The sequence below is a fragment of the Bidens hawaiensis genome, unplaced genomic scaffold (assembly GCF_021521415.1).
Source record: "Bidens hawaiensis isolate Kalapana, Puna unplaced genomic scaffold, B.hawaiensis_p1.1 tig00006734_1, whole genome shotgun sequence".
NCBI lineage: Eukaryota > Viridiplantae > Streptophyta > Magnoliopsida > Asterales > Asteraceae > Bidens > Bidens hawaiensis.
The window spans coordinates 487,588-498,380 of record NW_027491459.1 but is presented as its reverse complement, the minus strand read 5'-3'; the positions used below and the strand labels follow the sequence as shown (position 1 = coordinate 498,380).

General features: G+C 34.8%; 1 protein-coding gene across 1 annotated transcript; it reads left to right on the top strand.

Moving 5' to 3' along the window:
* The first annotated feature begins 5,751 nt into the window (after nucleotides 1-5,751).
* Nucleotides 5,752-10,389, top strand: LOC143633453 (beta-D-xylosidase 1-like). The gene is made up of 7 exons (XM_077101762.1): nucleotides 5,752-6,332; nucleotides 7,453-7,731; nucleotides 7,836-8,005; nucleotides 8,092-8,189; nucleotides 8,265-8,609; nucleotides 8,681-9,094; nucleotides 9,227-10,389. The coding sequence occupies exons 1-7, from the start codon at nucleotides 5,913-5,915 to the stop codon at nucleotides 9,826-9,828; spliced, it is 2,328 nt and encodes a 775-aa protein (XP_076957877.1). The 5' UTR covers nucleotides 5,752-5,912; the 3' UTR covers nucleotides 9,829-10,389.
* Nucleotides 10,390-10,793: the final 404 nt, after the last annotated feature.

The following is a 10,793-nucleotide window of genomic DNA, read 5'->3' as shown; positions in this document are numbered from 1 at the left end:
TAAAAATAAAAACTAAAAACAAAAATATTTTAAAATGAAAATTAATATCCCAATCCCCATGATGTTATACATCACATCCTCGTCTTCTAGTCATATATTGCTTAATCTTGACAACAATTTGGCAAATAAGATTGTCTGGCTATATATACTATTAAGAAAGGAATGGTGGGACTTTATATATATCAAATCAATTAGTTATTGTCTGCTGGTGTATGCAATTGTAATATTAACTCATCTTTTGGATTATTGTTTTCTGTTAGTTATTTTTACATGTAAAACTTTTGACATAACGCACAAACAAATAACCGAGTCAACTCGTTTTGAAGGCTAGGACCATGTCCATATATGCAAGTGTATCCACTTTTTCATAATAATAGGTTGTGCTAATTTCGTCACGGTACACATCCATCAATTTTCATGCTTATTTAGATCGGATCTTTTATTTGGTTCAACATAAATATAATTGCCTATGCGTATGGTAGTACGATGATTTGGTTTGAAGATTTTGCGGCGTTGTGCATGCCATCTATATGTTCCATCGGTTGAACTTGATCCAATATGTTAAACTGATTTTAAAAATCTTTATTATTTTTACAATATATATTATAATATAATACACGCGTTTATAAAATGTACAACATCACTATGAAGGAAACATATATTTCTCTCTAAAGCAAAAGGAGAAAAATGAAAAGACATGTTTTCTGTTTCAAAATAAATTTCTAATACGACCATGCTCTGCTTTTATGGTTCCAAATAAACAAAGGTAGATGACAAATGCGTATATGCGTTAGAAATAACAAGAACACTAGTAGGGATCATCATTAAGATATTGTGTTGTGGGCATTAAAGTCACCTCAGCCTTATTAACGCCCGTTAAACAACAACACCATGTTCATTATTGGGCGCCAACCCTTTAACATCAAACCACCACACCACGTTCATCTCTCCACCAATCACACACACAAACATTAATTTTTATTTTATTTAAATACTAGTTAAGCCACAACGTCCATGTGGCAATTACGTGACGAGCATTATGCACTTTTTAGTTAGCCCACAACACACATTCTAAATGCTTGGATAAAGTTGCGAAAACTGATGGAGAGGTAGCTTGGGAGAGTGAGGTGGAGTAGAGCTATAGAGATTCTCATCGCTATTGCATATGTGTATTGTGTAAGAAATCCTTTACAAGAAAACCAAACGAATTAACTTCAGTTGGAATTTGGTTGTCTTTAGTTAGACAATAAACAAAAAGTAGAGTCTTAAAAAGATTAGGTGCACATGTTTTAAGAGCATTCTCAACCCGTTCCCTAGGCCTGATATCTTTTCTCATTCATCTTACATATTCATGGGTTATAGAGCAAAACCATATTGACAAATGAGTTATAATTTTCTTTCTAATTCTCTAATTTATCATCTCATTCATCTCAACTATCCATTGGTCATGGGTCAAAATAATTTTGACAAATGGGTTATAAATTCATTCCAATTCTCTAATTTCTCATCTTATTTATCCTACATATCCATGGACCATGAGATAAATTTTTTTTGAGAAATGAGTTATAATTTCTCTTTTAATTCTTTAATCTCTCATTTCATTTATCATAGTTATCCACGGGTAATTGGTCAAAACAATTTTTACAAATGTTGTATATAAAAAAATCATATTTGTTAAATTGAGATTTTAGACTTCTTATTATTTATTCTATATATTTTATCTTCTTTATACCTATAAGACGGTATATAAGACTGTTCATTTCTTTTAGGTAATGGATATTTTTATTATTTGACAAATCCCGTGTAATACACGGGTTTAAAAGCTAGTAACTTATATATGTGTGGAAATGTAGCTTGATGTTATCATGTTATACATATATAGCCCAAACATATGATGTAAAAATCACAAAATAAAATATATGAAGTATTGATAAAGTGGATATTAGCGATTCAGATTTATTATTGTTGTTCTCCACTTCTCATATTATTAATTTAGTGTTGTGTAATGCCCATAACAAAAGAAAATTAAAAAGTTTACGCATGATATAAATATATATTCTCATATATGTCAAAGAGGGTTGGACGCTAAGGCTATGTGTAGTGGAGGGGTTATAATTATGGGCGAATTGTGACACGTGGCGCCCAGTCAGCATGGAGTGGAAATTTATTTTTGGGAGTAATGGTGTAGGGGCTACAAGTTGGGCCCACAGTGTGTTTTTTTATTATTTTCTTTTTATAACTAAACTAATTAAATAAAAACCAAATTATTTAAATAATTAAATAAAAATGTATTAAAATTAAAAAATAAATACAAAAAAATACATAAACTAAAAAAAAATACACGAATAATAAAAATAAATTATAATAAAAAAACACACCAAAATAAAAATATACATAAAAAACTAATCTATTCGTCTTCATCTTCGTCTTCGTCCCCGTCGTCGTCATTGTCCTCCTCCTCTTCGTCTTCGTCCTCGTACTCGTCTTCGTCCTCCTCAACGGGACGATTATCCCACACGTGTTGAACCAAATCCGCTTTCAGTTGGTTATGTATATCACTTGATGTGAGCTGGTGAATGTTATACGTTCGTTGGTCTTGGGTTGGTTCAGGGAACCGTTCTGGAACGCTTCCTGGTATATAGTGTTGACATATTGCTTTTCCCTCGTCTTCTAAAATCATATTATGCAATATGATACATGTATACATGGCATCGCTCATTTTTGCCAACGTCCATACACGACAAGGGTTTTTCACATAATGCCAACGTTTTTTTAGATACCCGAAACACCTCTCGATATCCTTTCTCGCGGACTCTTGCTTCTTCTTAAAATAATCTTTTTTTCTTCGATAGGGTCTTGAAACGTCTTGACGATGATCGAGTACTCTGGATGTATCCCATCTCCTAAATAGTATCCGTGACGATAGAAGGTATCGTTGGCATAAAACGGTAAGACCGGTATGCTACGACTGATGTAATACTCTAACCCGGGTGACGCGTTGAGAACGTTTATGTCGTTGTTGGACTCGACTGAGCCGAAGTAGGCTGACCAAATCCAGAGGTCGTGTGAAAAAATGGCTTGAAGACTAACCGTTGGCACTCCATGGTCACCACGAGTGTATTGACCTCGCCATGCGGTTGGACAGTTGGCCCACTCCCAATGCATGCAATCTATACTCCCGATCATGCCTGGAAAAGAATGTTTGCTTTCGTGTACATCATATATGCAAGTCAAGTCGTTTGAAGTAGGAATCCTCAGATAACGACGAGAGTATAATTGTATTATCCCTATACAAATAAATTATTAAACAATATTTATATTAAAAACAATAGTTAATACAAACAATTTAAATATTACCGATGCAAAAATTCTCCAACGCATCTCTCGTTGAAAATACTCATACTCCCGCTCCATATCTCCAACGATGCGCAAAAATAAACGCTTGGACATCCGAAAACGAAGTCGAAACATAGCGTCGTTAAATGTAGGTGTGTCGTCGAAGTAGTCCTTCATCAAACGAGCGTTCGCTTGCGTACGATCCTAAATGATATATGACCGTCTACGTGGTGCCGTAGATGGAGCAGAGCCCGACACCATGTTATTGGCGACGGCCCGAACCGCGTTCGTGACCTCTAAGTGCTCTTCCGCCACTTGTCGGTAAATCTGATGAATTCTTCGACTCTCGTTTATTAATTGATCCAAAATCTCGGCAAAGTTCGTGGAATCCGGGGAACTCATTGAGTTTGAAGAAATATGAAAATAATAAAAATGATTAGTGTTTTTATGTTTGTGTTTGTGTATGATAGGGTGAAAATGGTTAGATAAAGTTTGATATATATATATATATATATATATATATATTAAGTTTTTAAATTAATTTTTTTTTAATATATAGCCGTTACCCGGGCATTATCATTATTATATCATTTTTTCTCCATCTTCGCAGGCGATAAACTATTCCCGCCCCCGCCCCATTTCGCCCAGGAGGCGGTGTTCCACCATAAAATCGCTTATTTCCTCGCCCACTACACTCGGCCTTAATACAACAAAAATTAATAATAATAAAAATAGACCATTACAAATTTGTTTGGATCAGTTCTGACACAATTATCAACCCAAATTACAAGCCTTACTTTTTACATAGTGATCAGGAGCATAGATCACGAGTGGCAAAGTAATTTTCATTTTCTTTATTTTTATATTTATATAGTGAGCACGAGCCTAGCTTAATTATTCAAAATATTTTTTGAACATTGAATATATTCCACCTATTTTATCTCTTTTCGATTAAAATCCACAACCATTATTTAAATGTCACATGCATTTGTTATTAGACCAAAATAGTGGTTAGTTGATTCAAAATATTAACCTCTAATTCAAATTTTAATAAGTTATAACTAAGAAATTAAATTCTTATAAATAAGAAACTAAATTCTTCTGAATATTTTACATGTACTATACAAAGAGTAACATTTTATAAGTCAATCACTAAAATGTGGTACTCATTTTTTTATAAAAGAAATAACTCAGTCTGCTTTATTTATTCTAATTCTCTTGTTAATTAAATTTATTAGTAAAACAAAATGTTTTATTTACTTCTCTCATGGTTTGGCTGTTTATGAAAACCATTAGATTCTTACGTCCGTGAGTGTATTCCCTATAAAGTTTTCAACATTTTACCTTTAATTTGTTATTAAGAACCTACAGCGTAATTGACATTTTAACCAAATGCCTACTAACATCATACCTCTGTCTTTACCAACATATACTTTTTTCATTTTTCTTAAATCAGTAACCCTCTTGCCTTTTCCCAAATTAATAATAATGTTTTTATACAAGTGGTATGACTTTGTCTTTACCAATGAACCACTATCTCATTGGTTATTTCATAATTAAATTATTTAATGTAATAAATCTTATCTATATTAATATAACTTAAGTGCATATAATAAACTGTAGTTACTTCTTTCGGATGTATTGAAAGAATCATAATTAACCTTTTTAAGAAGCCAATTTCTTTGTAATTTGTGTGACTCGAATGCAGGTCATTGGATGTTAAGCGACTTTGTCTCTGTCACTGAGCCATCAACCTTAACAAGAAACATAATTAAATACTCGTAAATATGATAAAAGAAATGATATAAAAGCACAATATCGTAACATTTTTTTATTAGTTATAAACTGTAATATATTTATACATGTGTTTATATATAAAAATTATTATTAATATAAAATTGCATTTTATTGAAGAAACCCATCAAGAACATAATTGACTCCATCCTTGCACGCGTATGCAAACCCAACTTTTTTAACCAAAAAACTTGTTGGGCAATGCATGTCTTCACCAAAAGATATCAAGTGCACATCCTTGGAGAAGGATGCATATAACTATTGTAGTAACTCTTAATATAATTTGAAATTAAAGGATTTATAATGGTAATGTTACATACATGATACAACTACAACTACTAGCAAAAGGAATATATCGTTCAGAGGGTCACCTGGCTTGTCTTCTAATGTATTTATCAAATCCCACGTCAAGTTATCAGTTAACAAATTACAAATTATTCTCATAAAAAGAGACAACAAATCTTCTATTTTGAAATAATATTTGTCCTGGTACTTAGAAGGTAAAAAAGATCATAATGTGTAGTGTGTACAAATACATATACACATACATGTGTATTGAAGCCAAGGTAGCAATAGCAAGTGGCAAACATGGTTATAAAAGTGTTATAGGAGTCATGTATTCCCAATCATAACACAAAAAACTAGCCCACTATGGCACTATCAATACTATAATATATATACATACACACACATGCATACATATACAAGTATATATATGACCCTATAATTCTATAAATACCCTTTCACTCCTTATCTTTCTTGAAACCAAAATTCACACAAAAATGGTACAAAAAACTCACACAAAATGTGTTATTTCACCATCCTCCCTCTTCTTCATCCTAATTGGATTCTTGGTTTTCTTCACCGGAAAATCAAGACCACCATTTGCTTGTGACCCAAGTAACAATGTCACTAAAGACCTCACCTTTTGTCGCCTAAACTTACCGATAAAAGACCGAGTTAAAGATTTACTAGGGAAATTAACTTTGCAAGAAAAGGTCAAACTTTTGGTCAACAATGCAGCCGCGGTACCTCGACTAGGAATTCAAGGGTACGAATGGTGGTCCGAGGCGTTACATGGCGTATCGGACGTGGGCCCCGGAACCCGGTTTCTACCAATGTTTCTTGGTGCCACACAGTTTCCTCAAGTTATTACGACGGCTTCGACTTTTAACGACACTTTGTGGGAAGAGATTGGACAGGTATATGTGATGTTTGTAAATTAATGATAGAAGATATCGTTACGTATTATTATTACTATTAATTATTTGGTGGATAATAATATTCGAATTCTGTCAAGATATGTGTTACACTGTCAAAGTAGACTTATTTATTTTTAGTCATATAATACATTATTCAAATTAAGGGTGACATGCATGGTAAGCAGCTAAGTAGCACTCAGTGGCGAAGCTTGGACGAAGATGTCGGGGGCGGACTCAAAATGTATTTAAAAAATTCACAAATGAGGGGGGGCCGAGCTAAAACTTTCAATCGAAAACGGCTAAATTTACACTGCGTATAAAAAATTTTGGACGAAAACGGGTAAATTCACACCACCGCGAAAAAAAACAGTGGGGGGCGGGGCCACCCCGGGCCCTAAGTATGCTTCGCCCCTGGTAGCACTATTAAATGTTATTTCGAATCCAACTTTTACTGGTTTTCCATCTTTAACAATCTTGTATAACATGTTGTTATTGTATTTCATTTTTTAGCAGAGTATTACCACATTAGCGGGGTTCTGTAAGTTTACCAGAAACCGTTATCACGGTTATCAATAATATATAATGTATTAATAATAAAAAATATTTCTCACATGATTTTTGGTGCAAGTGGTAGTGAGGTCACACTCAAGTCAAAAGTCACGGGATAACCAAATTATGCAGGCAATGTCACAAGATTAAACAAATGTTACTGCAATGAAATCAGGGCCTGTTTTATTTAACTTAAAACAATGATATAGGGGCTGTTTTACATATATGGTTAATTTGAGGGGGTTAGTGTACTATTTTTTTAGCAATCTTGTAGCCCATACTTTTGATACTCCATGAGTCCATTTGACACTAGTGGACAACTACATTTGGGCCGGCTAGTGGGGTCCCTTCTGCTATAATAAGTTAAACCCATCTTCCTAAAACACCTTTATTGTTTATATAATTGGATATATTAAATATTTAAAATGACTAATCTTATAATAACAATTTAATTAATTGTACTTTGTATAATAACTTAACAAAAGCATATGTTAGAGTTGGGTGCATTTGTGGTCACCATGAATAAAAAAGTTGTACTTATATTGAATATGTGGAAAATATTAAAAATCAGGTGGTGTCGAATGAAGCACGGGCTATGTACAATGGAGGAATGGCGGGCCTAACATTTTGGAGCCCAAATGTGAATATTTTTCGCGATCCAAGGTGGGGTCGGGGTCAAGAAACGCCAGGAGAAGATCCAACATTGGCTGCTCGGTACGCTGTTAGATATGTTAAAGGACTTCAAGGCAATGTGGGTAATAGACTCAAGGTAGCAGCGTGTTGCAAACACTACACCGCGTATGATCTTGATAGTTGGAATGGTGTTAATCGACATAACTTTAATGCTAAGGTGATCCTAAATTATTAATATTGTTGTTTTACATAAATATTTATTTATAAGAATAACACTCTTTTTTGTGCTCTCACCAAAAATACATCTATGTTTTTTCGTAGGTGAGTAAACAAGATTTAGAGGACACATATAATGTACCATTCAAGGCTTGTGTTTTAGAAGGTAAAGTTGCAAGTGTAATGTGTTCATATAATCAAGTCAATGGGAAACCTACTTGTGCCGACTCGAATCTCCTTAAGAAGACGATCCGTGGGTCTTGGCGCCTCAACGGGTAAGACTTAGATAACATGCTAGCAATATAATGATTCATTAGTTCGGTTTCTATAATTATCTTTAATGTTTTTACTTATAAAATAGATACATCGTGTCGGATTGTGATTCGGTTGGGGTTATGTATACCGATCAACATTACACGGCCACATTAGAAGATGCAGCCGCGGAGAGCATTAAAGCAGGTCCGTGTCGAATTGTTAAACAAGTTTTGTTTTATTTTAGGGGTTTTATTTATGTAACATTGATTGTTTTTCCAGGGCTTGATTTGGATTGTGGCCCGTCTTTGGCGGTGTATACCGAGGGGGCGATAGCCCAAGGGAAATTAAAAGAGGCGGATGTTGATGGAGCCTTGGCAAACACCATTGGAGTTCAGATGCGTTTGGGTATGTTTGACGGGCCGGGACAACCATATGCAAACTTAGGAACACCCGATGTGTGCTTACCATCGAGTAACCAACTTGCACTAGAAGCGGCCCGTCAAGGCATTGTCCTTCTAAAAAACCGTGGGAGAGGCCCGCCATTGTCAACAATGCGACACCATACTGTTGCTGTTATTGGGCCCAATTCGGATGTCACGGTCACCATGATAGGCAACTATGCGGGTACGTATTATAAAAAAGTTTGTCTTTTATTATAAGGAAATACAAAATCTAATATATTTTTATTATACTAGGAATCGCTTGCGGGTATACAACATCATTACAAGGTATAGCGAGATACGTAAAGACGATTCACCAAACAGGGTGTAGTGATGTGAGTTGTAGAGGGAACCAACTAATCGGACCGGCTGAAAAGGCTGCCCAACAAGCCGATGCAACCGTCTTGGTTATGGGCCTTGATCAATCTATTGAAGCCGAAGAAAGAGACCGGGTCAACATATTGTTGCCCGGACATCAACAAGAGCTAATATCTAGAGTTGCAAAGTCTTCGAGAGGCCCATGTGTGCTTGTCATTATGTCCGGTGGCCCGGTTGACATCACTTTCGCGAAAAAAGACCCTCACATTTTGGCCATAATTTGGGCCGGATATCCGGGCCAAGCCGGTGGAACCGCCATTGCGGATGTCTTGTTTGGAACAACCAATCCAGGTTCTAAAACTAAATAGCTCCAAAACTATTTTAGAAACCAATGGGCCTAGATAAGTTACTGGGCCTCATAGTCATAAAGCACAAAAGGCCTAAATAAGAAACTAATATAATTATCTTTACTTATTTTTGCAGGAGGAAAATTGCCTATGACATGGTACCCACAAGAGTACTTGGCTAAAGTACCAATGACAAACATGGGAATGCGGGCCGACCCGAAACACAATTACCCGGGTCGAACATACCGTTTTTACAAAGGGCCCGTTGTCTATCCATTTGGACACGGTCTAAGTTACACAACTTTCCAACATTCCATAGCTCAAGCCGCAACATCCCTTTCAGTTCCTATGCTTTCAATACACCTTGAAAACAACAACGCAACAACCCTAACCAACGGCTTGCGCGTATCACATACAAAATGCTCCACCCTCTCCACAAGCCTACACATCAATGTGGAGAATACGGGAACCACTGACGGGACTCACACGTTGATGGTGTTCTCAAGCCCGCCAGAAGGCAAATGGGCCACAAATAAACAATTGGTGGGCTTTCAAAAGGTCCACGTGGCCGCAGGCGGGCTTCAAAGGGTTGCACTGGACCTTCATGTTTGTAAACATTTGAGTGTGGTTGATCAATTTGGGATTAGAAGGGTTCCAATGGGTGAACACACTCTTCACATCGGTGACATCAAACATTCTTTAGCCATTAAACCAACCATTGAAGAAATCAAGTATTGAAACTATTTTGATATTTTCAATTTAGACATTTGACTATTAAAAGTTGGGATTTGTAACCCCCCAGTAAAAAGTAAAAATATTAACTCTAAATGGGGTGTTTGGTAGCAGATTTGATCTTAGTTGAATTGGTAACAAGTCACTATATCAAGATTGTTTAATGTTTATTTCATCAAAATCGACAAAAATGAATTATATATTTTGGTAATGCTTTAGGCCTTTGTAGTTGTCTTTATTGGTTTGAACACTTATTTGAATTTTCTTGTGACAATTACGTGTTAATCATTGGCACTTTGACATACTATTAATATCTACCCCATGCAAATTCAAAATTCAAAATTCAAATTCTCATCACCGACAAACTGATATTTATTAGCTTTCAAAATTAGGGGCGTAAATGTCCAAGCTAGTCAAATCTCGAGCTTGCCTTGTTTAGTTTACGAAAGTTTGATCTCAATTAACTTCCAGACCTATGTAAAATTTGAGCTCGACTTGTTAAATGTTTTGTGAAGCTAGGGTTCGATATTCTTTATTAAACAACCTCCAACTTAATTTTAACCTCAGGTTGGTCATTGGTGCTTGTTTAAGCTTAGTATCTTGATTTCTAGAAGCTTACGAACAACTCATTTTATTTACACCTTTATATGAAACTATATTTAAGGAAATTTTATGAAAAATATCAAATGCTAGATATAAATCATGTATTTAATACTTAACAGTGTTTATCATTTTGTAATTTCTTTGATCAAATTTAATATCTCATTAACATCCAAAGATTTATATATAAAGAAAGGTAAATAGTAATTATTCGCAGATTTTGTACTCAACCCTTTTACACCATTTTATTGTCGACCTATATAAAATTCAAGTTTAATGTTAACATCAAACATCCACACTGTTTTAATGTGGTAAATAAAATAAACACACAAAAATATTCTGTAAATATTATTTACACAATACAAAAAAGG

What these genes read in the sequence shown, in the direction of transcription:
- LOC143633453 (XM_077101762.1), top strand. Translation starts at nt 5,913, where the DNA reads ATGGTACAAAAAACTCACACAAAATGTGTTATTTCACCATCCTCCCTC. An exon ending in TGTGGGAAGAGATTGGACAG is followed by an intron (nt 6,333 to 7,452) that starts GTATATGTGATG and finishes ATTAAAAATCAG; the next exon opens with GTGGTGTCGAATGAAGCACG. An exon ending in GTTTGGAACAACCAATCCAG is followed by an intron (nt 9,095 to 9,226) that starts GTTCTAAAACTA and finishes TTATTTTTGCAG; the next exon opens with GAGGAAAATTGCCTATGACA.